The sequence below is a fragment of the Sorex fumeus genome, unplaced genomic scaffold (assembly GCF_029834395.1).
Source record: "Sorex fumeus unplaced genomic scaffold, SorFum_2.1 ptg000011l, whole genome shotgun sequence".
Classification (NCBI taxonomy): domain Eukaryota; kingdom Metazoa; phylum Chordata; class Mammalia; order Eulipotyphla; family Soricidae; genus Sorex; species Sorex fumeus.
This window is the reverse complement of record NW_026606068.1, coordinates 5,811,878-5,839,598: the sequence shown is the minus strand read 5'-3', so window position 1 is coordinate 5,839,598 and position 27,721 is coordinate 5,811,878. Positions and strand designations below refer to the sequence as shown.

General features: G+C 62.6%; 1 protein-coding gene across 4 annotated transcripts; it reads left to right on the top strand.

The window, feature by feature from the left end:
• Positions 1-764: 764 nt before the first annotated feature.
• Positions 765-18,782, top strand: H6PD (hexose-6-phosphate dehydrogenase/glucose 1-dehydrogenase). Of its 4 annotated transcripts, XM_056110982.1 has the most exons (6): positions 4,344-4,541; positions 7,275-7,477; positions 8,413-9,043; positions 9,995-10,112; positions 14,927-15,196; positions 15,951-18,782. In XM_056110982.1, exons 3-6 carry the CDS (start codon positions 8,426-8,428, stop codon positions 17,312-17,314), a joined length of 2,370 nt encoding a protein of 789 aa, XP_055966957.1. In that variant the 5' UTR covers positions 4,344-4,541; positions 7,275-7,477; positions 8,413-8,425; the 3' UTR covers positions 17,315-18,782. The 4 variants fall into 4 exon arrangements, with proteins under 4 accessions (XP_055966955.1, XP_055966954.1, XP_055966957.1 ...); XM_056110980.1 differs by lacking the exons at positions 4,344-4,541; positions 7,275-7,477 and adding an exon at positions 765-801; XM_056110979.1 differs by lacking the exons at positions 4,344-4,541; positions 7,275-7,477 and adding an exon at positions 1,217-1,344.
• Positions 18,783-27,721: the final 8,939 nt, after the last annotated feature.

The following is a 27,721-nucleotide window of genomic DNA, read 5'->3' as shown; positions in this document are numbered from 1 at the left end:
GGCTAGAACCTGGGTGGGCCACACGCAAGGCAGAGGCCTGTGCCGCTGTACCACCTCGCCCACCCCTCTCTCGCTCTGTCTCTCTGTATGAGCCCACCCGGCACATGCCAGCCGGGAGCCCCGGCAGGAGCGCCCGCTGCCCCACTGCGCAGATGACGGAACTGCGTCTCTTGCGTCTGCAAGGTCAGGCGTGAGATTCGAAGCTGTCCAGGAGGGGCATGGCAACAGGGTGCTCTGGACCCCTAAGCACGCCTGCTGGGGAGCTAGTGATCAGTGGATCAGCCGCTCCCAGCCTTCTGGGGGTGCAGGAGAGACGACCGTGGGGCGGTGGGTGCCTTCTCCAGCGCGCACGCTGCTGCAGGGGTCCAGAGGAGCCAACGTCTGCCTCCCAGACTTCCTGCCCGACGCAGCCGTGGCACTCGGCCACTTCTGGGGCCATCGTGCGTCTCCGAGGACACGGCGTCCAGGAGGACGCGCACAGCCCTGCGGCAGGGAGCGGGGTGCCCGCCCACATCCCTCCAAAGTGCCGATCCTCCACGAGAACCAAGGAACCAACCGGGCGGCCCCGCCTCTCCCCGAAGTCTCCGCCCACACGGGGCGTGGCCGCCTCCGGGCGCCTCCGGGAGCGCGGGCGCGCGCCGTTCCCTCCCCCCTGGGCTCTCGTGCGCGCGCTTCCCTGGCCCCGGGCCCCTCGTGCGCGCGCGCTCCTGCCCGCGGAAGAGGATGCGCGCGGCCCCGGCCTGGCCCGAGTCCCGCCCGCCGCGTCCCGGAGGAGCGTCCGGCTCGCTCGGGCAGCATGAAGTAAGCAGCGTCCCCGCGCCCGCGGGTCTGTAGACCCGGCCCGGTCCGGTCCGGCCCGGCCCGGCCCGGCCAGGCCCGGGGCTGCAGCGTCCCCGCCCGCCCCGGCGCGCGCTTCCCCGGGCCCGGGTCGGGACCACCCGCGCGCTGCTGCTCGCCCACCCCGCGCCCCCGCCCGCGCTGTCTTTGACCTTGGACAGGTTCAAACCGCGTTTCCCACCCGTCCCGGGCGTCTCTTTGCAAAGCAGACGCGCCCCGGGGACCCGAAAACGAGCCCGATCCCGATCCCCCCCCCCCAGAACGCGCCGCCGGAGGGAGACGCGTTCTGGGCTCCCTCCCACCCCCTGCGGTGAGGGTCCCGCTGGCCCCCGGCTGGGCGAACAGGGCAGGGGGTTGTGTTTCTGCAGACGCTGCGGTGGTTGAAGGCCCCTCCAAGCACAACGATCGCATCCGTGGGCCACGAAGGGACGTTATTGGGACTTGGAGAAGACTGATGCCCGGCTGTGGCCAGCCCCTTGCCCACCCCCAGGCCTGGCTCTTCTCCAGGTGTGTTTTGTTTTTGTTTTTGTTTTTGTTTTTTTTCTTCCCCAAGTGGCTAGATGACCTTTTAGCAGCACTTCCCTCCCCAAATACTTTCCCCATCCGAAGTATTTTCACAGTTATGATCTGGGCCGGACTTTAAAATGAGGAGGAAGATCCTGGTTTTTATATTGTGCCGAAGGTCCTCCGTAGGACCTTAGAAAGACTTAGATTATACACAGCCACACCTGGAGGAGTTTGGGTGGGACCTTGAGCCCACCCAGCATGATTTTTTTCTGTGTTTTTGCCACTAACTGGAAGGTGGCGGGACCGTGGTGGGCTGACCCTGGGCATTTGTTTTTGCCGTGGTTAACTGGTTTGCAGAAGTTCCGGGAATCCAGTGAGAAAAGTCTTCTTCCTTATTCCGGGAACCGACTGGTTTTAGAGTTCTGAGTGTAACTAACGGGCACTTCCTGTGTGCTGAGCACTTGTGCTGCTCTGGTATTCTGTGTCTTACCTGCTCTCTTTCTCTCTGCGGTGAAGCTGCAGAGAGGCTGTTAAATGAGGTCACACAGGTTTGACCCCAAAGTTCTCAGGTCTCAGGTTTGGGCCCTGTCCACAGGTGCTGGCCCTTCACCCTGCCCAGCCTTCAACACAGCAGCCCTGGCTTAGCGGTGGTCTTCCTGCTACGGGGAGGAGGGTGGGTGCTACAAATGGGGCCAGGGGACACCACAGGCAGGCCTCAGAGGGACACCTGAGCTGCCCCCTCCCCCCATGGCCTCCCATCCCTCGCGAGCAGCTGGCCCATCTGCCCCCCGACTTTGAGGAGTGGCTAGCTCCCGCAGGGCACAGACATGTCAGGGTCCCTGTGCATTTTATTGCAGGCCGGGCGAGCACACTCCAGCCTTGCGTTTCCTGTGGGCAGTTGGGCTTTCTTGCCCGTCAGTCCCCAAGTCCCGCTTCCTGTCGGTGCCTGCATGTAGGGCCGGGCAGTGGGTGGTCACAGGCCCTGTGCTGCCTGCCTGCATGGGTGTTGGGGGTCCCGCTGAGTTGTGGGGAGCCTCCACACTGTGACCCCGCCCAGGAGCTTCTCTGGGGGAGTGAGTTCCTGGCACACAAGGGGTCTCATTGATTCGGCAGGTGTTTCTGGCCCACTGTGTGTTGGGGCTCTGGGCTGGGTGTCTGGGGGGCTGTCTCCATCTCAGAAGTAGATGCACGTCTTGTGCTGGAAAGGGCTGTGTGCCGCAGGGAAGTCAGTGAGAGGAAGCTGATGGTTTCAGTCATCTGAGAAGGGCTGCTGACCCTGTAGAAGGAGCTAAGCCTAGGGACTCCTTTGGGCAAACTGCCCCGGGAACTGTGCAAAGGCCCTGAGGCAGGAGGGTGATGCTGGGAGGACAGAGACCCGACAGGCCAAGGAGGGGTGTGGCCTGGCTGCAGGCCCCTGCCCCTGCCCACCATGTGCGGGGGCCCTCCAGTGCTCCTTCACCCACACAGGTGGGCAGGAGGGTACCTGGGACCGGCGGTGGGGGATGGGGGGGGAGTGGCCGAAAGTGGGGATAGATTCCTGGATACATTTCGCAGGAAGCCTTTGGGGACTTTGCTGGCAGTCGGACCCCCAGGCTCCTGGCCTGAGTCTTGGGGATACAGGACGCTGTTGGCTGAGGCTGGAGCGGGGAGTAGTTGGAGTCAGAAGCAGCTGATTGTGTGACCCGGAGGTGGGGGACAGTCCAGGCTGGAGAGGAGGACTTGGCCTGTGGTCTGAGCTGGGCGGTGGATGCTGCCGGGACGGGGCGCTGAGGTCCAGCCTCTGCGGTGCCTGCGTTTTCAGCCGCGCACGTCAACGATCGAATCTGGCCTCTTACAGGGCGCCCCGTGCAGGACGAGCGCAGGAACACAGAAATCAGCCAGATGCAGGAAAGCAGACGGGAAGTGATGGGTTTTGAGGATTTATTGCCTTTTCTAAACAATTACAACAAACAGCTATTTACAGACCATACTTGGGGCGTGTGACCAGCTCTGGGCCTCTTTGCTGAGAGGATCTTAGGGAAAATGAAAAATGAAGTCATGAAAGTTGCTTATGAATGGATGGACATGGAGAGTGAACATGGACATCGTGCTGAGAGAAATGAGTCAGAAGGTCCATGGTTGGAAGCTGGCCACAAGTTGTGGAGGGGGGCGGCAGGCAGTTAGGACAGAGAAGCGACCACTATGACAATGATGGTTGGAAATGATCACTCTGGACAAGAACTGAGTGCAGAAAGGAGGTGAAGGGACAGACACGATGACCCTTCAGCACCTGTACCGCCAACCATGATGCCAGAGAGAGAGAGAGAGAGAGAGAGAGAGGGAGGGAGGGAGAGAAGAGAGAGAAAGGAAGAGAGAGATAGAGGGAAAGAGAGAGGGAGAGAAAGAGAAGGAGAGAGAGGGGCAGGCCACATTTAACACACACAGGAGAGAACCTTGGGTGAGGTGAGGGCGCAGATCACCGCCTGGTGCGTACACAGGTTCCGTGGACTTTAAGTCTACCTTCGAGGTTGTGTCAGGTGTCAGTGGCCTTGCCTGAATTCAGCATGACACGGGGGCGTGGAGGCTGCAGGCAGACGGCACCTGGCCCGACACAGTGGAAGCTGCCTGTCGGGGCGGCCTGTCGGGCTTGGGTTCCTGCATAGCCGTGACTGGCCGCTGGCCTGGGGGGCTCCTGAGGCAAGTGCTGAGTGCTGGTGGGGGTTGGGGGGCTTCTCATGCCACGGGGGGCTCCTGCGATTGGAAGCTTTCGGGGCTGAAAGAACCGAGGGGCAGAATAGGGTGTCTCAGGCTGGGGCACGCCTCGGTAAGGGACTGCGGTGTGAGTGGCCAGGCAGGGCCGGCGTGGATGGGGTGGACAAGGCTCCCAAGGACCGTGCCCTGCTGAGGAGTGACCTTTGGTTCTGACTTTTGTTTTCTCCCTTCGGTCCACTTTAAAAAGCCCTGATGCAGGGGCAGTGGATTGCAGGCACTGCCCTCGTCTCGGCTGGCTGGGTCAGCGAGGCCTGGGCCGAAGGTGTCCATGCAGCGCTGGGGAGGGAGGGACAGGACAGTGTGCCGGCTGCACGCCCTGCTGCTCTCTGCTGCCCTTTGTCTGCTGGGGTCTGAATTGGCCTTTGGGCGTCACCAGAACGCTAGCCGGAGGCTGGCTGGGGCCGCGCTCACACCCTTGGGGGCTTAGCAGAGCCGAGCTCTGAGAGGTGAGTCTCCAGGGTGCCCGCTTGATCTGACGCTCGGAGGGGTCTGTGAGAGGATTGCCTTCAGCCCCCCTGCACGCCCACCTGGGGGTCCTTTCCGCCGAGTGTCTTGAGATGGACCGGGACGAGAGGGCCCCGCGCCCTGAAGCTTTGGCTGCATGGCTTTGTCTTGGCTTCTGAGTGATGGGTTTCGGCGAGGGGTCTCGGCTCCCAAGATGTGGAGAGGCCTGGCGTGGCCCCGGCTGACCCCTTCCTTCCCGGCAAAGAGAGTCGGAGGGTCCCCCTGCTCCGTCTCGGTAACCCACAGCAGGAGCTGCCCGCCAGGGACCAGGAGCTGTTCCGGGCCTGAATGGCACCACCGCTAGCCCCAGGCCCGTGGACATGGCTGCCCCTCCTGGCCTTGACCTTCTCAGGCGCATCCCCGCGGACTTTATTGATTCAGTCAAAGTTGAATGATCGGTCGGGCCACTCACTGCCCTGTTTGGGGGCTGGCCCCGAGCCCGAGCTCTTACCGGCCGGATTTCACAACCTGCTTTCCAGCAGGCTGGAGGGGGGACGGGCTCCGGGCACCGGGGGCCAGCGACTGGGCGTGATCAGGGCCTTGGGTGTCAGTGGCTCATTCCTCCCCGAGGCAGGGAGCGGGGGGGGGGGGGGGGGACAGGGCTGGAGCTGGACCCTGACCTGTTGGCCTTGGCCTGGTGGCCGAGCTGCCCCCTTTCTGTCGCTTCTGGGTCTGGGAAATGCCGTCGTCAGTTGACATTTGATCAGGTTCTTCCCTGTGCTTTGTCTCAGCTAATCTTCTTGCCCTGCCCCTTTCCCGGGAGGTCCTTTCCACAGGACGGGGCCCCTCAGTGTGGGCTGGAGTCCAGTCCATGGGCACTGGCTGTGCCAGCACTGCCCCAGAGGCCATTAGCACTGTGACCCCCCAACCCCCGCAGCAGAACCTGCTTCACCTTGCAGCTGCCTGGGCCAGGCAGGCTTGGGCCAGACTGCAGAGGAGAGAGGATTGGTGCCCACAGTTGGTGCGTCAGAGAGGGCTCCCGGGCCCGTCTCTGGCCTGTCCTGGGTGGCCAGCACGTACATCTGTGGCTCAGGACAGTGCTGAGGGTGGCCCGGTCACTCTGGTATATGGAGATGGGGGAGAGCTGGGGAGCAGCCCTGAGAACCCCGTCAGCACCTCCTGAGAGTTCAGTTTCCTTCTCCCTCCCTGTACCCTGGCGGTTCTTGCCAGCAGGGCCGTGCCCACGAGGCCTGGAGCTCTGCTGTTGGAGGGTCTGGGGGGTCTTCCTGGCCAACGGGTGCCGGAGAACCTGCATTTACAAGGGATCTGCAGGGCCTGGGTCGTGGCCCCTGACTCCGGAGTAGAGCCCCCGCCTTGCACATGTGGGACGCCCGGGTCCATCCCAGCTCCAAGCACAGGATAGCAAAGAGGAAAGCGGCCGCACCCAAGAGGTGCTGGGGGCAGGGGGGTCTCCACGAGGCGCAGGAAGCCCAGCGCACCCCCCACCCTGCTTTCCGGGGTGTTTAACGAGGGTGGAGTTAGACTCAGGGGCAGTGACTGGTGGCTGGCTTCCTGCTTGCTTAGGGGTGCAGGGAGGCGGGAGGGGCCCGCCAGGGGCCGCAGCAGGGAGCTAAGGCACCAGGGCAGGGAGTTGGGACTGGACAGCAGGGCTGGCATGAGGGCTCAGGTGGGTTCGGGCTCGGGGCACCCCGCTGTGGGGGCCCGCAGTGTCCGCCCTGGGCCCTGACCGGCGGCACCGGAACTCCCTCCCCGCTGGGACCCCCGCTCCGCCTGCTCTGGCTCCCGGCGCCGTCAGCAGCTCGGAAATGCCCTGGCCAGCTGGCCGGGCTGCCGCGCCAGGCTCTCGGGCAGCCTCGCGTCTCTCCTGCTCTGACCTTGCAGCATCTCCCTCCTTCCCGCGCAGGGCTGCCGTGGGGACGGGTAGCGGGAAGTGGAGCAGAATTGGGGTGAGTGCAGAGAGAGCGAGCAGAGGGTGGCCGGCCCCCCTGGAAGGAGCCAGTTTCCTCTCCTCCTGGAAGCTCCCAGAACGGGTGGCCCGGGCATCCTGGGCGCCCCCAGTGCTGCTGAGGGAGGGGCTCGGCTGGGTCAGGCCATTGTTCCGGCGCAGGCCTGGCCGGGTAAAGAGTGGTGTGGGGGTCTGTTGTCAGGCCAAGGCGGTTCTGGGCTCTGGGGAACTGCACGCCTGCAGGAGCTTCCAAGTGGGCTGAGCCACGGGGAGATTCGAGACCGCGCAGTTATGAAGGGGGTTAGTTCATAGCTAGCGTTAAGAAGGTCGTTTGGGGGGCTGGGCCGGAGCGATAGCACGGCAGGCAGGGCGCTTTCCTTGCCCACGGCTGACCCGAGTTCGATCCCCGGCATCCCATATGCGCCCCATCAGGAGTAACTCCTGAGTGCAGGAGTAGCTGAGCATTGCCAGGTGTGACCCCAAAACAAAAAAGGAACAAAAAGGTCGTTTTGGACACCTCCCCCCCCCAGTTTCTGTGTCCCGGCTGTGTCACCCCTGATGTCCACGCCGGGCTCCACGGTCTGTCACTGCACAGCCCCCGCCCCCCTGGCCCGTGGACGTGGCCCCTGACCCCTCACTTCTCCTTAGCCATGTGCACACAGAGGGGCTTCTGCCTCCTGCTCTCTGCTGGGGGCACGTGTGGGGGTCCTGGGGGGGCCGCCCGCCCAGCTGGGGCTTTCTTTTCTGACTCACTGTTGCCCTCCCCCAGGCCCCCACCATCTGTTTTGACTGGCTGCGTGTTGGGAGAGATTTAACATGGCCAGTTAGGGCTGGTGCCCAATTGCAGCCGAGAGGGTGTTTGCCCTGCACAGGGTCGACCCGGGCTCAATCCGGCACCACCGAGCATCGCTGGGAGTGATCCCTGGACTCAGAGTAGGGGATAAGTCCTGTGTGTGGCACAAAACTTAATAAGTAAGTAAGTAAGTAAAGGCCCTCCCGTTGATCGTCGATTTGCTTGAGCGGGCCCAGTAACGTCCCCATTGGAGACTTTGTTGTTACTGTGTCTGGCATATCGAATACTCTCGGTAGCTTGCCGGGCTCTCCGAGAGGGGCGGAGGAATCGAACTCGGGTCGGCCATGTTGGCTGCGTGCAAGGCAAACGCCCTACTGCTGTGCTATCGCTCTAGCCCAAGTCAGTAAATAAATAAATAAAATAACCAATGAAATTGACTGGCTTAGCTGGCGCCCACCCATCTGGCTCCCTCGGCCCCTCCCTGGGCCCAGGTGGGGGTCTTGCTGGTCTCTCCCTGCTGTCCTGCTGGCTGGGTCCCCATCCCCACGCCCCTGTTTCAGATGCTCCCCGGCTAGCCGCGAGCCCCTCTCAGCCCCAGCCTGAGGGTTGGGTACCCGAGTGAGCGGAGTCTGCAGGCTCTGCCAGCACCGATGCCCAAGGAAGCCACAGGAGCCAGGCCTGGGCCTGGCAAGACAGCATGCAGTGCTGCCCACTGCTGCCCTGTTCAATGGGGGATGGTGTGTGCCTGCCCCCCTACCCCCGCACTGGTCTCCCCCGGGCACGGCCAGCATCAGCGATGGGGGAACTGGGCCACTTGGTGCTGGGGGAGCAGAGAGGAGAGCTGGCCCCCGCCTTGCCCGGTCTCCTGCGGCCCCCGTCATTATCCGGGACCCCGAGTGGTGAAACCGGGGCTCAAGTCCTGGCAGCCCTGGAGCCTTCACCTGGTGCCCGGTGCCTGGGCCTCCCCTCTAGCATGTGCCCAGGCAGCGCTGTTGAGCCGCCGGGAGGAGCCGTGGGCGCTGCGTTTCGGGGTCTGTCCCCGTGGGAGGTGTTCGTCGCCTTGGTCCCCAGCACGGCATCTGACCTCCTGTCCCTGCGTTCCTCCCCACTCCAGGGACCTCGGGACGATGCTTGCGGCCGCCCTGTGCCTCGGCCTTCTGGGCTGCCTGCGGGCCCAGGAGCTAGGGGGCCACGTGTCCGTCACCCTGCTGGGCGCCACCGGGGACCTGGCCCGGAAGTACCTGTGGCAGGGCCTGTTCCAGCTGTACCTGGATGAGGCGGGGCAGGGCCACAGCCTCAGCTTCCACGGCGGCGCACACACGGCCACCGAGCAGGGCCAGGTCGTGCTGGCCGACATCCTGGCGACCCTCGCCTGCCCCCCGGGCCTGGCCGCCCCACGCTGTGCGGACCTCAAGGCCCAGTTCCTCCAGCTGAGCCAGTACCGGTGCCTGAAGACGCCCGAGGACTACGTGGCCCTGAGCCGTGACATCGAGGCCCGGGCGCGACAGGGGGGCGGCCGCGAGCTCGGCCGGATCTTCTACTTCTCCGTGCCGCCCTTCGCCTACGCGGACATCGCCCGCAACGTCAACGGCAGCTGCCGCCCGGGCCCTGGTGCCTGGCTGCGGGTGGTCTTCGAGAAACCCTTCGGCCACGACCACCTCTCGGCCCAGCAGCTGGCCGCTGAGCTCAGCGGCTTCTTCCAGGAGGAGGAGATGTACCGGGTGGACCATTACCTGGGCAAGCAGGTGAGCGGGCACAGCTGGGCCCAGACAGGCTCCACCGAGCACTGTGGGCATGTGCAGGTTGCTCTCCACCGCGGGGAGAGGCAGGGGGTGGGGGGCAGGCAAGACCGTGTGCCCTGGCCTTGGGCCAGCCCTGGGTCTCCTGCGTGGATCCTCTTGTGTCCAGCAGGGCCTGGGCATCGGCAGGTTGGTGGCCCTGCTTGCCGCAAACCCACTGCTGTTCCTCCAAACCTTTTCCTTCCCAAGTTCTGCTGGGACCCAGAAGGCCGGAACCAGGCCTGAGCCTGGAGCGGGGACTGGGGGGCTCAGGCGGCGGGGCTGGGGATGTCGCCCCCAGTACAGGGTGGGGAGGAGCCTCTGCGCACCTCTGGGTGTGGCCCCTCCAGCCCAAACCCAACCGGACACAAAGCTCAGAGAAACGGCCTGAATGGGGGTCTCGGCTGGCCCCTGCGGCATGGCCCTCCCTGAACCCCGGCAGAGGGCACCCCATGCTGGCTGCGAGCAGACCAGCCCCCAGGGCGGGGCGTCCTGTCTGCCCAGGCACCCCAGATCCCACCCTAGTGGCGTAGCTAGAGAAAGACCCACATCCCCTCAGAAGCTCTCCCGCCCCTCGGGGACCTGCTGTGCCGAGTCACGGGTCACCAAGCACCTCCCCAGTGCAAAACTGGAGCAAACTGGCTGGAGTGAGCCCGGGGGGCTGAGCACAGGCTGTGCCTACAGGAGACCCAGCTTTGTTCCTGGCAATGCGGGGTCCCCTGCTATCCCCGGGAGGGACCCCCAACCTGCACCCCGGGGTGGCCCCCAGGCCCCCAATACAGAGTTCAGAGTCAGTGGTGACAGAATGAAACACCATGAATACGGCACCGGGTGGGAGTCCCTCACCTCCAGGCCTCGGGAGTGCCCCCACCCCGACCCCCGCCCGGAGCACAGGGCCCACCGCCCCTCCCCCCACAGGCCGTGGCGCAGATCCTGCCTTTCCGGGACCAGAACCGCCAGGCCCTAGAGCCGCTGTGGAGCCGGCACCATGTGGAGCGCGTGGAGATCGTCCTGAAGGAGACGCTGGGTGCAGAAGGTGGGCGAGGGGGCCGCCCTGGCCCCTCCCCTCTCTCCGCAGGCGCTGGGGCTTCTGGGCACTCATGGCGGGGGGGGGGGGGGGTGTCTGCCGGGGTGTGCACGCCCTCCTCTCCCGCACCAGCAGGTCTGCTGTGCGCCCCTGTGGATCCGTCGGCAGCAGTGAGTGGGGGTGCCAGGCCCCCCCAGGGCAGTGAGGCGGCTGTCCCATTCCCAGCTCTGCACAAGGTGGTCCAGCAGCCCACCTGTCTCCCCCAGCCCGAACCCCACATCCTTCCCCCACCCTGCGCCTCAGTGAGCATCGCAGGGCTGGGCTCCAGAGACTTGAGCCCAGGGAGGAGCAGGGCGGAGGGGAGGAGGACTAGAAGGAGGGAGAGGAGGATGGGGAGGAGGAGGAGCAGGAGGAGGAGGAGGAGGCCAGGGCAAAGGAGAGGAGGGTCAGGAAGGAGGGGGAGGAGGCTGGAAGAGGAGCAGGGCAGAGGGAGGAGGGGGAGCAGAGGCGGGGAGGAGGTCTCTGGGAATCTCTTCTCCTCTTCTCTCTGCTGAGCTCTGCCTTTGTGCCCCCCCCCCCCCGCATCTGTGTGGAATAAAGGGAGGGGTCCTCCGTGTCCTCGCATCCCCAGGGCCCTCTGGGGGTGCTGAGCAGCAGGCCCTGCAGGCGCGAGTGGGTACTGCATCCAGCTGCAGGCTGGCCCCTCTGCTGGTGGTACTGTGGTCTCTCTCTCTCTCTCTCTCTCTCTCTCTCTCCCTCTCTCCCTCCCTCCCTCTCTCTGCTGTCCCCCTGTGGGTGGGCACGCGGCCTGTGTCTTTCTCAGTCCCCCTGCTCCTCTTGGTTTTCTCCTTCCCACCCTCCTAGGGCTTCTAGAAGCAGCCAGAGCACTGTGGGGGATTGGGGGGAAGGAGACGTCTGTTCTCAGGACCCCCAAGTTTACTGCGGTGCTGGGGGGGGAGGGAAGGCCTTGGGGGACAGTGCTGACCTCACCTGGGCCCAGGTCTGAAGGAAGAGCCCCCTGCAGTGCATGGGGGGGTGTCTCATGAGGGTCTCCCCAGGCTCGGGGGTCTGTGTTTCTTCCCGGGCCTGTGACCACTTTCCTGCAGGGGGCCGTGCAGCCACCGGCCTCCGGGGCTGGGCTGTGGGGGCTGGCTCCGCCCCGCTGTGCTGTGGGTCCTGGTCAGGGTCACAGTCATGGCAGGCCAGGCCCCAGGACTCTCCTCGCCTGTGTCTAGCAGCCCCTCCTGGGCCCTCCAGCCCTCCCACCCCCCTGTTCCCATTTCCTGCTGCCTGGCTGTGCCGTCTGCGGTGCCAGGGGGGCTGTAACTCTGCCCTTCCCGCAAAGGCCCTTCGGATCTCGAGAAGAAAGCAGAAGGCGGGAGAGACTGGCAGGCATCTGGGCAGGTGGACTTGGCTGGGGGTCCCACTGACAGGGTTACACTGTGTGCCTCTGTGGGCTGTGGGTCTGCGGCGGGGAGGGAGGGTCCCAGGCTGCTCCCCTCGGCTGGACCCGGGCCCCCCCACCCGGCCTTGCTGTGGTGCCTTGCAGGCCACTGGCCGGGTCTCGCTGAGGTCGCACCCCAGGTCGAGACGGTGCCTGTCCAGCCCTGGGGACACAAGACAACGCTGTCTGCCCCCAAGAACGAGGCTTGCATGGCCCAAGGACCTGCCCCTCCCCCCACCCCGCACCCTGTCCCTCAGGGTCCTGCTCAGGACCATCCCCCGGGGACCTTCGGAAACTGGTTCAGATGGGAAGGGAGAGGAACCCCGCAGACGCCCCCAGGGTTGCGAGCTGGGCACTCAGCAGGGCCTTGCATACCTGCCCAGCTGCTGGTGCCTGGTGGGCACAGGCGTCCCGAGGCAGGTCAGCGGTAGTGCTGGCCCCCACAGGGAGGACCCGGTCCCCAGGCGGACGGAAGGCACTTTCCCCGCAGCAGGCCTGGGACCGGCCTTGGGAGCCGCAAGGTCGTTCATGCACCGCACAGAGGGTGGAGGCGTCTCCCCAGCCTCCTCCCTCCCTCCTCTGCCGCTGTGGTTTTCCTTCGTTTCTGCCGCAGCCTCTGGCCCGGAGTGGCCGTGTGGCCAGCTCCTTGGCAGGCAGGGGTGCTGGGGGGTGGGAGGAGGAGGCCCCCCTCCCCCTCCTCCGGGCGGTACCTCGGGAAGCCGGGCCCTGAGAGCCCCTGCGAGTCGCCGATGCCCCATTCCTCAGTCCCTGTCCTCGTCCCTGGCCTCCTCTCCCGAAGCCGCTGCCTGGACCTGGTCAGGTCAGGCCAGGCCGGGAGCCACCTTGGCCAGGTGTCAACCCAGCCTCATTGCGCACCATGCAGTACCACGCGTGGCCACTGGGGGAGCTGTCGGAAAGGAGGGCAGGAGGGGTCCTTCCTCAAGGGCTGTGGCCAAGTGCCCCGTGGCAACGTGGCCCCTGACCTCCAGGCCCCTCCTGGCCAGCCTTCCTGCCCCCCAGCCAGCCCAGCACCCTGTGGAGAGCCTGGGCTGGGCTGGGAGGAAGGCGGGGGGGATGTCCCGAGGCTGGTGTGGCTGTTCCCGCTGGGGAGCCTGCGTCCCCCCACAGCAGGACAGGAGCCGGACAGGAAGGGGCATAGCGCTGCCTCACCCCGCGCTGACCGCGCAAGGCACCCCTCTTTCCAGCACCCCAAGTGCTCCCCGCACTGTCCTTTGCACTGGGAGGCCGGGAGTGCTGACGGGGCTCTGACCCAGTGGCCGGGCTTTCATGCCCAGCTCCATGTCCAGCGCCCAGCCCCGGGGCTCGAGGTGGGGCTGCATTTTGAGGGACGATGTTTTACCAGCGGGAACCTCATTCCCTTCCAGGCTGGTGAGGAGGGAGTGGTACCCCCCTCCCCGCCCCCTTGATCTTTGCAGGGGCTCCCTGGGCCTGGTCCCGCCTGTCCCCGCTCCTGTCTCCACCCGGGATGATCCCTTCCCTTGTGCCCAAAGGCCTGTCCAGGCCCTCCAGAGAGGTGGGTGGGGGGTGTGCAGGGGACACCTGTCCTCAGACTTGGTTGCTGCAGCCTTTGCCATCTTCAGGAGTTTGTGAAAAGCTTCAGAACATCAACATGAGGCTGGAGCTATAGTCTAGTGGGGAGGGTGCTGCCCTTGCACACGGCCAGCCTGGGTTCCATCCCTGGCATCCCTTAGGGTCCCCGGAAGCCCCACCAGAAGTGATCCCTGGTGCAGAGCCAGGAGTAAGCCCTGAGCATCACCAGATGTCGCCCCCAAAACAATAACAACAAACACATAAGACACGGTCCACATCCAGAGAGGGACCCTACTTGAGTTGCTCAGCTGGGGGCTCCCCTGATGGGGAGGGTGGAGCAGAAGCACCAGGCCCGGGTGGGACTCGAGAGTCTGGGGGGTGGGGGCCGGCCCGCTGTCTGCTCCCTGCCTGCTTCCTGCCTGCTCCCCGCCATTCATTAGCTCCGAGGGTCTCTCTGGGGCCCTGGGCCTATTTTTGGCCTCCTGGATGGTCCCCTGCTGTGGGGGGAGAGACCTCCACTGGAGGTTCCTGGCAGGAGCTTTCTTTCTAGAAGCTTCAGCCTCACCCATGTGCCCCCACCCCGTACCCTGCTGCTCTGCCTTCCAGAACTTCGAGGGGCATCGTGCGTGAGGGACAAGTTTTGGGGGGTCCCATGGGGTCCTGTGGCCTCAGAGGGGTCCTGTGCAGGATGGAGCCACATTTGGGTGGGGGTTTCTCCTTGTGGTGGCCCAGCCTGGTGTTTCTTGTCCTCATTCGTGCAGGGGGGCGGGCAGGCGGGTGGGGGTTCCTCCACTGCCCTCCAGAAAAGGACCCTGGTGTCAGTGGAGATGTTTTCAGGAAAGATCAGCTTGGTGGGGGTCATCCCCGACTCCCCCACTCCCTACTGCTGGCCGGGGCGGGGTGGGCGCCCAGAGACCGGGAGGGTGAGTACAGGATCGTGTAGGGCAGGCGCGGGCCGGTGCTCCCTGAAGCTTGAAATGAAGGCCCCATGGAAGCTGCAGCAGGGGACCATCCGGGAGGCTAAAAATAGGCCCAGGGCCCCAGAGAGACCCGAGGAGCTAATGAACGGCGAGGAGCAGGCGGGGAGCAGACAGCGGGGCCGGCCCCCGCTACCTAGACTCGGTCTGCGCCCCGGGCCGCTGTGGGAACCCCACACTGCCCTCACTTGGCTGCTGCGTGCCAGGCAAGCGCCCTCCCCTCTGTCCCAGCTCTCGGGCCTCTGCTCCAAGTTTTTCTCTTTGGACCCTCCTTGCCAATGCTTAGGGGACCCTGAGTCTTCCACCATGTAAAATCATAATGAAAGCAAGTCCCCCAGCCAGCGAGGACTCAGGAGTGGGAAACTGAGGCAGAGAAGGGCGAGCAGGATGGAGAGCAGCCTGAGGGGGTGCAATTCTGGAAGGTAGAGGGGGGCGTTGGGAAGGGACAGCCGAGGGGGGTGCCCTCGGGGGCTCTGACGGGGTCACTCCAAGACAGCCGCATCCACGGCCCTCAAGCCTCCCGCAGAGCAGAGAATGGACCGAAGCTCCGGGGAACCAAGCTGAGGGCCTGAGTCTCTGGGGGTGCAGATGGGCAGGCGGATTTGGGGGTGCCAGGGGAAGCAGAGACAGGGTGTGGGGCCCTTTCCCAGGGACACAGCGCCCAGAGTGGCAGGGACACGGGAGATGGAACCTCCCCACCGCTGGGCCCCGGAGCAGGTTGGAGGGCATGGTGAGGAGGGGCTCCGGCACCTTGTCTGTCCTCAGGGGCTGCACCCTCGCTAGGCTCTGGTGGGTGCGGGTGTGTGCGGGTGGTCCCAGCATCCCCCTAATGGCCAAGCCTGGGCCCGCAGGCCGCCTCAGCTTCTACGAGGAGTACGGCGTCATCCGGGACGTCCTGCAGAACCACCTGACCGAGGTCCTCGCACTCGTGGCCATGGAGCTGCCCCGGAATGTCAGCAGCTGGGAGGCCGTGCGTGAGCGTAAGCTGGAGACCCTGCGGGCACTGAGGAGGCCGCAGGGGGACAGCGCCGTGCTGGGCCAGTACCAGGCCTACAGCCAGCAGGTGCGCCAGGAGCTGCAGCGGCCCGACGGCTTCCAGAGCCTCACGCCCACCTTCGCAGGTGAGCCGCCCACGGGGCAGGGAAGGATGCCCCGGCCCCAAGACCCCCTGCGCCCGGCGGGCATGAGGCCCCAGTGCTACCCTCGGCCTGTGTGAAGCCGGCCTGTTGTGCAGGGCTTCTGGTGGCGGTGGCACCCAGCCACAGTGGGCAGTGCCAGGCTGGCCCATGCCCCGGCAGCTGCAGGCTCCCAGCTGCAGGCGGTCTCCCAGGCTGAAAATGTCCCAGCCCTAGTCGGTGCCAGTCACTGCCCCCACCTCCCACTGTGCGCACGAGCCGCGTGGCATGGGGTGGGGGTGCTCGGTCCAGAGGGGAAACTGAGGCACAGCTCGGCGCCGCAGTGGAGGAGACGGCGGGGGGAGCACACCTGGGTTTGCCTCCTGCGCTGGGTCCTACTTTGTTGGGATATTTTGTTTGTTTTTTTGGGTCACACCTGATTGTGCTCAGGGGTCACTCCTGGCTCTGCACGGAGGTCACTCTTGGTGGTGCTCTGGGGACCCTATGGGATGCCGGGGTTCGAACCCGGGTCAGCTGTGTGCAAGGCAAATGTCCTCCCTGCTGTGCTATTGCTCCAGCCCCTGGATCCTACTTTAAACCCGACCTCCTGGCCCCCCACTCCCTCTCAAAGGCTGTGCAAACTGCTGGAGTGGGGGGCATCAGGAGACCCTTCCTGGGACACGGGGACAAGTCTGCACTGCCTGGAGGGGGAGGGCTGGGGGGGGCAGAGAATCACCTCCTGGGGCCCCTGTCCCCTCAGGCGTCCTCGTCCATGTGGACACCCTCCGCTGGGAGGGCGTGCCCTTCATCCTGATGGCCGGCAAAGCCCTGGACGAGCGAGTGGGCTACGTGCGCGTCCTGTTCCGGAACCAGGCCCACTGTGTGCAGAGCGCGAGGCAGTGGGACCCCGCGCAGAGCCCCTGCCTGCCCCGCCAGCTCATCTTCTACATCGGCCACGGCGAGTTGGGCAGCCCCGCCGTGCTGGTCAGCAGGAACCTCTTCAGACCCTCCCTGCCCGCCCAGAGCTGGACAGAGGTGGAGGACCAGCCCGGCCTGCAGCTCTTCGGCCGGCCGCTGGCTGATTTCTATGTGTATAGGCCGGTGACAGAGCAGGACGCCCACGCCAGCCTCATCGGCCGCATCTTCCACGGCCACCAGGAGGCCTTCATCACCACAGAGAGCCTGCTGGCGTCCTGGAGCTTCTGGACACCCCTGCTGGATAGCGTGGCCGGGCAGGCGCCCCGCCTCTACCCGGGGGGTGCCGACAGCGGGCCCCTGCTGGACTTTGAGCTCAGCGACTCCCACCTGGCCTTCTGCCAGCAGCAGCCGGAACAGCTGGTGGCCAGCCCGGGACCCGCCCCGCTGCCCCGGGACTTCCAGGTGCTCCAGGCCACCTACCGCGAGAGCCAGCTGGTCTCGGCCTGGCCCGAGGAGCTCATCGCCCGGCTGGCCCAGGACATCGAGGCCGCAGCCGAAGAGGCCGTGCGGCGCGTGGGCGAGTTCCACCTGGCGCTGTCGGGCGGCTCCAGCCCCGTGGCACTGTTCCAGCATCTGGCCACGCGGCAGCTCACCTTCCCCTGGGCGCACACGCACATCTGGCTGGTGGACGAGCGCTGCGTGCCCCTGCGCGACCCCGAGTCCAACTTCCAGAGCCTGCAGGCGCACCTGCTGCGGCCCGCGGGGGTCCCCCACTCCAACGTGCACCCCATGCCCGTGCACCTGCGCCAGCGGCTCTGCGCCGAGGAGGACCAGGGCGCCCAGCTCTACGCCCAGGAGATCGCCGCGCGGGTCAGCCACAGCAGCTTCGACCTGGTGCTGCTGGGCATGGGCCCCGACGGGCACACGGCCTCCCTCTTCCCGCACTCGCCCGCCGGCCTGGACGGGGACCCGCTGGTGGTGCTGACCCACAGCCCCGCGCCGCCGCACCGGCGCATGAGCTTCAGTCTCCCGCTCATCAACCGCGCGCGCCGCGTGGCCGTCCTGGTCCTGGGCCACCTGAAGCGCGAGATCTCGCTGCTGGTCAGCCGCGTGGGCCGCCAGCCCCAAAAGTGGCCCATCTCGGGCGTGCAGCCCGAGTCCGGCCAGCTGGTATGGTACATGGACTACGAGGCGTTTCTGGGGTGAACGGCTGCCCCCCGGGCCTTGGCCCGAGCGCTCGGCCTCCCGTCCCCTCCACCCGAGAGCCCCACCGCCTGCCCTTGGGCCCAGGGCTCAGGGAAGGAGAGGAGGGCTCACCCCGGTCTCTGGCAGCGGCGGGTGGGGGGGGGCCCTGCCCGGTGGGAAAAAGAGATAGAATCACAGAGGTCGGCGCCCTACCCTGGAGAAGCTTCGAGTCGTACTGGGGAGAGAGAACCACCAGCAGGTGTTCACAGAAACCAGCAAAATAAAATCCAGACGTTGGGGCGGGGCTGCATTTCAGATTAGAGGCTAGGAGTCATCGGGGAGGCTTCCCGGAGGAGGTGACCCTCCAGTTGGCTCCCACAGAGGAAAGGGTGCAGGCCTCTGTGCAGAGCCAGCCCAGGGAACTGCAGAGACTCAGGCTAGTGCCGCCCCTCCCCCAACCTTCGTGCATTCAGCCACAGTTCCAGGATCTCTGGACTGTTGGGTGCTCAGCGTCCACTCAGTGGACAGAATCGCGTGAGCAGAGGCACTGCCATCCCCCCAGCCCCTCGGGGCGTCCCATCCCCTGTTCCTCCCGTCACTGCGTCTGTGGATGCCACCCAGTTCCCACGTGACGTCGGTCTCGGTCTCCCCAGAGGGACACGCAACTCCTGACAGCAGGGGGGCACCCCGTCCCCCCACCGGGAAAGGAGCTCGGCGGTTCCAGGCCTTCCACCCTCAGACCCCAGCTTTCAGGAACCTCCACAGGAGCCTGAAATTCTGGAGGGGAAAAAAAAGAAAACCCAAATTCTCAGGGCTCATTTCACCTGCAACAAACACTTCCCCAGGATCCGTGCTTCCCCAGGACCAGTGTAAACCGGTCCTGTGTCCAACCTACCTCTGGCCACGTGGGGGCGCCCTTGCACGGTATTCCCCCCCTCAGGATTCAGGTTCCTGGCGTCGCTGTCCTGGACAGGAGCGAGCCTGGAATGTTCTGTGCCAGACTGTACGCTGTATGCCCAGACCCTGGGCTGTCTGTTCACTCCCAGCTCAGGGATCCAGGCGTGGAGCCCACCTGACCTGCCAGGGTTTCCCCCGCCCACTGCCCCGTCCTGGGGACCCCGGGTGTGGGAGCTCGTCCAGGGGACCCGCACAGGGCTAACAAGGGCAGCACCTCCTCAGCTGACCATCTCCTCCCCACGACCCGTCACTGCCCCCCACAGGTCTACAAGGGGTCAGGATCCCCCAGAGAGGTGGGCGAGGGCGAGTATGCCCCCCCTCGCGTCCATCATGAGGACAGCAGACCCCTGCCACAGTCCGGAAAGGGGAGGCGCCCCCTACGTTCCCTCATGGGGGACCCACCCCTCAGCACCCACTGCCAAGGCGGATGGCCTTGCTGCAGAGATGCCAGGCTGGCACGGGGAAAGCTCCGGGCCGCTCAGATTTTTGTGTCCTCCTGGATGTCCTTTTTTCAAACAATAAAGTCACTTTTGCCAGAACTCCTCCTCCTCTCTTGGGGCGGGTGTGTGTATGTGCCTCTGTGTGTGTGTGTGTGTGTGTGTGTGTGTGTGTGTGTGTGACCACAGAGGGGCCCTGCATCCCTCAGGCCCTCTGAGGTTCGTGGGGCCCAGGAGACGTGTCACAAGAGCCTGAGCAGTCTGGAGAGTCGTCCCTACCTTTTGCAGCCCTGGTTAGGGTCCAGGGCAGGGGCGGGGAGGGTCAGCTGCTGACTCCCAACTGTGAGGGTCAAGGGTTGGTCTGTCCAGAGCAGGACCCCAGGGACAAGGGAAGCCAGAGAGAGAGTGTGTGTGTGCACGTGTGTGTGGTATGTGGGGCCCAGAGCCCATAGGATACCAACGTGTGTGTGTGTGTGTGTGTGTGTGTGTGTGTGTGTGTGTGTGATGTTCAAGGGCCTGGAGCCCTAGGGCTTTGCTGCCCACTGTACCCACAGTCCACAGAGCAGCAGGGGGTGCCTGGAGCCCAGCTGTGGCCCTACTGTCCCTTTGGCCGATGGCAGTGGGCTCCCTGAGCCAGCTGGGCCCAGGACACTGCTGATCTCTCATGCCTTTGAGGGAGCCCCCGAGCTGCTGTTCTGGGTTTTTTTCAGCGGGTCAGAGGTGGCTGTGGTCCAGTTCACACTGGGGAGCCCAGTATGTCTGAAGATGTCTGGGGGTCTCCCTGGAGCCCCCTTCTCCCTTCCCACCAGGAGGAGAGCCCCAGTATGTTGAGGATGAGGTTCTGCCCCCCGGATTCCTGCTTCCAGGCTCAGCCCCCGCCATCATCCCTCCTTCCCTACCCTGGCCTCCCCAAGCCTGCCCTCTACCACACCCCAGCTCCATCCTCCATCTCCTTGTCCGAACATATGACTTTCCTCAAGCGACATCTTCAGCCAGGCCCTCGGCCTGGAGCTTTCTTCATCCAGGGTCCACCTGCCTGTTCTTGTCCCGGGCAGCAGAGCTGTGTCCACGGCAGTCTCTTAGAAGACAGAGTGGGGACAGGAGGACCCACAGAATTCTGGAAATGCAAAGGATTTGTGAAAGCGAAGCCCAATACAGCAACAATATAACAGCCCCCCAATGCCCCAATACAGCAAGACTATAACAGCCTCAATAACCTGATATAGCAACAATATAACAGTCCCAATTACCCAATATAGCAACAATATAACAGCCCCAATACCCCAGATAGCAACAATGTAACAGCCCCCAACACAGCAACAATATAACAGCCCCAATACCCCAAGATAGCAACAATGTAACAGCCCCAATACAGCAACAATATAATAGCCCCAATACCCCATATAGCAACAATGTAACCGTCCCCAGTACCCTGATACAACAAGAATGACAGCCCAATACCCTGATACAGGGGCTGGAACCATAGCACAGCCGGTGGGGCAGTTGCCTTGCACGCAGCTGACTGGGGTTCGATTCCTCCGCCCCTCTTGGAGAGTCCGGAAAGCTACCGAGAGTATCTTGCCTGCACAGCAAAGCCTGGCAAGCTACCCGTGAGGTATTGATAGGCCAAAAACAGTAACAAGTCTCACAATGGAGATGTTACTGGGCCTGCTCAAGCAAATAGATGAACAATGGGAGGACAGTGCTACAATGCTACCCTGATACAGCATCAATAAGAGCCTCTGCCAATACCTCACCTCCAGCGACATGGAAGCTCCATGTCTAGTGGCCTCATGGGCCCTGGGCCTCGGTTTCCCCTCCCTAACACCCAGGCCCGGGCGACAGGGGCTGTTCACGGCACTTCCCATGCTTGTTGGCTCCAAACGTTGTTTGCTTTCAAGCCCTTTCTCTTGCTGGATTGGAGAGTTGGAGGCTGGCCCTGGAGGGGCCAGGGCAGCAGACCGGAGGGAGGCGGACAGACTCCGGGGGCTCCAGGGCCAAAAGAAGCCCTGTTCATGACTCTGGGTCTGAGCTGTACCACAGAGAATCCTGGAGAGGCTGCGGGGGTTCTGGGGGTCTCTGGCCCAGAGGTCTCAGCTCCAAGTGTTACTGTACTTGCCGTGGAGTCAGGACTCCCTTGACTGCAAGTAAAATGGTTCTGGGGTCCCCTCCCTGCAGGCCCTGACCAGGCAGCTGTGGGACTGGGCAGGGACGATGGACCGCAGGGACTGTCGGAGGCGCCAACTTAGCCCTTGGGTACCCAGGAAGTCTAAACATCAGGCAGAGTGAATCGGCCGGGGCGGGCGCACACAACACTGGGGACAGAGGTGCCTGAGGCCCTGGGATGTGCCCCTCACCCTTGTCTGCCGCCACACACAGCAGCTGTGGTCCAGATGCCACGGGGAGCACTAGGCTTTGCATGGTGCCCACTGGGCCCGTGGCAGCCACCCGGGAGGTGCCAAGAGTGCCCATAGCCCTCCCCCCCTGCAGCTCCTGCCCTGGCGGCTCCGCCCGCTGACCCCGCCCTCTGTAGGGGAGCACAGTCCCACTGACGCGCGTGCGCAGAGTGCAGGGCTGGGGACTACTCGTTCCTCCCTGGGGTGTTGTGCCACCTGTCAGATCATCGCCCACAAGCCCCACTCCAGCGACTGAGAGTTTCCGGAGCTTCCTTCACACGTGCTGGCTCTCAGCAAGCACCCGCCCTGCACACATCTGACCTGGCTTAGATCCCAGCCCCCATAGAGCCCCTCCGAGCACACAGCCAGCAGTGCCCCGAGCACAGCCAGGTGTGACCACAAAGCAAATAAAACCAAAGCCCAAAACTCATTGGCAGGAATAACAATTCCACTATTGTGGGCTGATGCTCTGGAGATGGGGACAATCACCCCAGTGGGTTCCTGTTTCTAAATTTAATTCAAGAGCGAGTCACCCCCCAAGAAAACCAAGAAGTTTCTGGGGCCATCTGCTCAGACACTCACCAGCCATTGGGAGCCCTGAGAGTGGGTGGTGTGAGCAGGAAGTCACAGGATCGGGGGTTTCCCTTGGATCCCCCACAGCTGCTAACATTTCTCTTTATGCTTAGTAATTCTAAGATTATCCACCCATCCATCCACCCATACATCCACTAATCCACCCACCCTCCACCCACCCAGCCATCTACCCACCCACCCATCTACCCACCCACCCATCCATCCATCCACCCATCCACCCACCCACCCATCCATGCGTCCTCTCCCCTCCCCACCCTCATTGAGGTCATCATCTTGTGTCTGAGTGTCCACACAACCACGCACTCCGCCTCCCGCAGGACACAGAGCCCTGAGGCCCCCAGGGACTCGGAGCTGCTCTCTGGCCTTTGCTGAGGCTCAAGGATCCTTTCTAGCTGCCTCTGTTCCACCACACCACCAGGACAGTCCCCTTGACTCCTCCTGCCAGGACTCTGCTGGGTACAGGGTGTGGTTGCCAGCCCAAAACTGTCTCAGGCCCCCTTCTAGAAAACAGTTTTTCTTATTGGCCCCTCTGAATGATCTTGTTCTCTTTTATCATCTCTCTCCTCCTTCCATGGAAAGTCTCCAAGGCCAAACCTCAGGTCTGTTTTGTTTGCGGATAAGTGACCCCCTGCGATGTGGGGGGACATGTATGTTGTGAGACCCCAGTGGACATGTGAAACCTCAGGCAGTCCAATCCCAGTATAAACCCCATGGATCCCTCTAGAGTCAAACTCAAGCTGAGGTTCAATTTATGAATTAGGCACGGTGAGATTTTAATAACACAACTAGCGATGAAATAAATGCTGCAATAAATGTTAAGTGAATGTGCACATTTCTGTTGCGTTCAAAACATCTTATTGTACCTTAGGTGCTGGGGATTTAGCTGAATGGTGGAGGGAAGGTTTTGCCCATATGAGACTCTGGGCTTGATCCCTCATACCAAGAAAAAGAATTAGGGCCATGTTATTGGGCTGGAGCAATAGCACAGCGGGTAGGGCGGTCGCCTTACAAGCGGCCAACATGGCCGACCCGAGTTCGATTCCTCCGCCCCTCTCGGAGAGCCCGGCAAGCTACCGAGAGTATTCGATATGCCAGACACAGTAACAACAAAGTCTCCAATGGAGACGTTACTGGGCCCGCTCGAGCAAATCGACGATCAACGGGAGGGCCTTTACCTTTTACCTTTTTATTTTGGTCATAGTTGACTTTGCATAATGAATTAGGGGAATTAGAGGAACTCCTGAATTTTTTTTATTAAAAATTTTTTTAATAGTGAGACATCATGAGGTACAGTTGCAGACTTACACATTTTTGTGCTTGGGTTTCAATTATTTTTCTTTTTTTTTTCATTTCATCATCCTGTTATTCATCGATTGCCTCGAGCAGGCCCCAGTAACGTCTCTTTCATCCTAGCCCTGAGATTATATTCAAGGCTCTTTAGAAGAATGAGACCCATCATTGTTACTGGTGTTTGGCATATTTGGTACGCCACGGGGAGTTTGCCAGACTCTGCCCTGTGGGCAGGCTACATTCGATAGCCTGCAAGTTTGTCCAAAGAAGGAATGAGATAATAAGATGTCATAAAAAGATGTCCTGATAAGATGTCGCATGGCTGTGCGGTTCCGGGAGCTGGATTTTATAGTCTCTGAGTCTTGGCCGTTGATGGGATTACACGGTGCCAGGGGGCCAGGTGGTGGGTGTGACCCCCGCCTACTGGAATTTGGAGGATCTGGGTGGAGGATGCTCGACTCCAATCCGAGTAGGCTGGGAGATCTCGGCCCCGGAACCCGCATGGCTTTGTCCCTCTGCCAGTACCTTCATGTGTGCGGAGAGTGGTCTCAGCATGGTGGTGGCTGGTCCTGGAGGTCTTCGGCTGCCGGAGCCCTGGTCGGGGCGGGGAGGAAAGCTCAACCCGCTCCCCTCCAGCGGGGATCAATTATACAATGATCAAATACCCATCCCTCCACCGGTGCCCATTTCCCACCACCACGAATCCCAGTATCCCTCCCTCCATCCCCCCCCCATTCTTCAGCATACAGAATGGACTGTTAAACATTTCTCAAATCCTTAATATTTAATTTAAAAAATCGTTCTAAAGAAATCTGGAGAGCAGTACTTCATCTTTATTATTGATATAATTTTTTTCCTTTTCCTTTTTGGGCCCCGCCTGGCAGTGTTCAGGGGTTACTCCTGACCCTCTGCTCAGGGATCACTCCTGGTGATCATACAGGATGCCGGGGATCGAACCCAGGTCAACCCTGTGTAAGACAAGCACCTTCCCTACTGTGGTATCTCTCAGGCGCCTGAATATTTCTTTCTCATGGGTCTAAAGATTAAGCCAGGACCCATCCCATGGAAGGTATAAGCTCTACCACCGAGTCACTCTCCGGCCCCACTGTTATGACTTTAATGAAGTTTTCTATGATACTGGAGATGCTGTCCCAGGGAGAATACACCAGAGACAGCTCAAAAACATCTGCGGGCGAGTTGGGATGTACCCAGACCGCAGTTTTCTCACTTTCATTGCACCGACATGTTTTAAAAGAACTTTGCAATAGTTATCACAAGCCCACATTCATCAATTGATTCATTATTTCTCCAGGCTGAGGTGCCGTCCTCAAGCGTGGTGATACCCTAGCTTCTCACTGAAAGTGCTCAAGGTCTTTTTCGTGGTTTCTGCTGGAGAGACGTACCGCAATACCAGATATTGCCAGCAGATGTCACTGTTGGCTCATATGTGCCTCAGAAGTAGACCAGTAGAAAAAGTTCCAGGCAAAACTGTCTGGGAGGAAACCAATGCATTTACTCTTGACCATTGTGAGATCGATACCCTTTAAGAGAAGGGGCCACTCGAATTCAGTTTCGGGAATGCAAATGGGCCTGAATGTTATCCGAAAGCTTTTGCACTTTGCAAGGATAGAGCTTGCTGCGTTATGTCTGTGAAGCTCACCCTTTCCTCAGATCTCTTGATCAATATTGCTAATAATATCTCAAACGTGTCTCTCCCTTGACCTCCCTCAAACTCTCTGGCTGCATTTTAACACAATGTTCTCCGTGGACCCGGGGGAATAGTTCTGTGCTTTAAGCTCAGGCCCTGTCGGTAAAAGATTGAGTTCAGGGCTGGAGTGATAGCACAGCAGGTAGGGTGTTTGCCTTGCATGTGGCCAACCCGGGTTTGATTCCCAGCATCCCATATGGTCCCCCGAGCACTGCCAGGAGTAATTCCTGAGCGCAGAGCCAGGAGTAACCTCTGAGCACATCGCCAGGTGTGACCAAAAAAAAAAATCGTGAGTTCAATCTCCGGTGCTACAACACAGCCCGAATCTGGCAGGCCCAACTCCTGACTTCCCGATAACTGAGATCCCTGAACGTAATTCCAACACAGGTTTGTCTGAGAACTTGAAGAAGGGATGCTCAAGCACGATAGGAAGATGTGTGAGCCCCACGGCAGGATAAACAGCAGCACTGTGACTATAGAGAAGGGCCCCAGTGAGCACTGTGTGGGGAGCACAGCCCTCTGAGAGTACCATAGCCGGGTGTCTGAGCACCACTCTGTGATATTCAACCCCAGGGGAATCCCACAACCAACATATGCAAGAGCCACAGGTGTGCATGGCCTCCGGCTCATCCCAAGAAGGCAGGGAAGGGAAAGAGGGGGAGTGACAGACAAGCGCAGTGCCCTGCATGCAGTTCCCCACGCTCTTCTCCATGGAACGTTCGTCCTCCTTCCCTAGATGCAGGACACCTGGAGAGCTGGTCCATGATACAAGCTGTGTCTCGCAAGGCGGAGAAACTGAACCCAGTCACACAGCTGGTGAATGCTGGTGAAAGGGAGGGGGGCTTTTCATCAGCCCCTAATGAGCCCCTTTCTCATTGGCTCCAAGGAGCAACACATATCCCAGGAGGCAGAGGCTACCCCCAACCCCCTCACCCCCCACCCCCGCTGGCTGGGGGCTGGGGCTGGGGTATGCAGCAGCAGCAGATAAAGTGGCAGGTGCGAATTTGCTCGCTGCTGGTTTCTGTGTCATTTTTCTGGGACAGATCTGGGAAGTGAGCGAACTGGACAGATGCGAGTGATGAAGACGGGGTGGGAGTGGATGGGGGGGGGAGGCAGCACCAGCAGCAGCTCAGGCTCCTTTCCCTACTCACCCCTGGGCACACAGGTTGTTGGTGTGAGACCCGCGTCCTCTGCAAGTTCCTGGAAGGCGCTTCACAGCCCACAAGGTGACGCTGTGAGTCAGGTGTCAGACAAACAGCTCGGCTCCCACGCAGGGCCGAGCAGCTGTTCCCTCCACCTGGCCTCGGGCTGCTGCCTCTGTTCTGCTCCCACCTGGTGACAGAGCTGGGAGGCACTGTCCCTGCACCGCCCTTTCCCTCCCTTCCTGGGGCTGAAGAGGGGGGCTCGCTCCCCAGGGGTTCCACTGAGGAGTTTAGACGTGATGTGGGGAACCCCTAAGTGGGAACCATCCATTTCACTTGGGAATGTGAACTGTCCTGGGGTCCTGGGCTGCGTGGCTGCAGCACCCCGCACCCCCACTTGCCCCATGGGGATGGCAGCTGGAGAGGGGGGAGACGCTTCCCCCCTGCAAGGAACCAAGCCAAGGGGACTGGGCTCCTTGTCTGGGGCACACCAGTAACCCAGATGGGTTTTATATAAAAACCAGAGGTTTTTATTATGCTTGAATTACAGAGAGGTTAAAGGACTCCTGGGCTTCTGAGTTTAAAGGCCGCGTGTGTACAAGTGTGTGAGTGTGCATGTGTGTGTGGATGCGCGTGCATGTGTGTGCGTGTATGCGTACGTGTGTGTGTTTGTGTGGTGCTGGCAAAGGCTGCCCGGCCAAATAGCTTGGACTCACCAGTCCCTACAACCAGGAGGGAGTTACATTGCCCGTGGCACCCATCCTGCCCGTGGCAGTCTGTATTTTTATTCAAAGCAAAAGGAAACTGATTTTCCCCAGTGCATGAGCCAGGAGTGGGAAGCCTGCAGCCGGGGCAGTGCCATTTCCTTCCCTGGACAGCAGCAGCCAGGCCTCTGGTTGTGGGACGGTGACAGTGGGGTTCACAGCAGCTTAACCCTGCCGGCTAATCCTGTGAGCCCCGGACAGTGAGGCAGGCAGGGCTCTCCCAGGGGCGGAGATGCGAAAAGGCCTTCGCCCAGCCCTTCGGAGAATGCTCGGGTTCGGACGCAGCCCACTCATGAGCCCACGCAGCAAACCTTGGGGAGGGCTGTCCACTCCCGGGCGCCGGCTAGGCCTTGCCCTCGGGGTCACTGGACATGCCATCATCGTCTCTCCAATTCGTGATTGGGAAGCTCATCCCTCTCCGAACCGCTGCTGCCCTCCCGCTGCGGCCAAGCCCGGAGAACCCCCTTTCCCTCCCCCGCGCCTCTAGCCCATCCCAACTGCTCTGCTATTTTCAAAGACGCCCCGGAGGGACCCAAAGCCCCTGGGCGCGCTCCGGGGGGTCTCGGGGAGGAGAGACGCTGGGCAGGCACGTGACCGCCACCCTCCTGAACCCCCCCACCCACCGCGACCGTGCCAGGCACGCGGGAGTCCGAGGGCGGGCGGGGAAACTGGGCAGGTCGCAGGCTGGAGCCAGGGGGTGGGGCCGGAGTCCGGGGGCGTGGCCTGGGCGAGTGGGCGTGGCTGGATATCGGGGTGTGGCCTGCGCCGGGGGCGTGGCCACGGCTCCAGGGCGTAGCCTGAGTCCTGGGCGTCGCCGGAGCCCCGTGGTGAGCCGAAGTGGAGATGGGGCGGGGCCGGTGTGGAGGCGTGGTCCAACCCGGGGCGTGGCCGGACCTGGGTGTGGCCAGACTGGGGCGGGGCCGGGGCCGGGGCCGGGGGCGGGGCCGTGCTGGGGGCGGGGCCGGGGCGGGGCCGGACTTGGGACAGGGCCTTCTGGGGGCGGGGCCGGGGCGGGGCCGGGCCGCGGGCGCGGGGCGGGCCTGGGGGCTGGCGCGGGGCCCGGGGCGGGGCCGCCCGCCTCCCGCTCGGCTGCGCCCGCTTTAAAGGCGCGCCTCGGCCGTCCTTCGCGGCGCTGGTGGC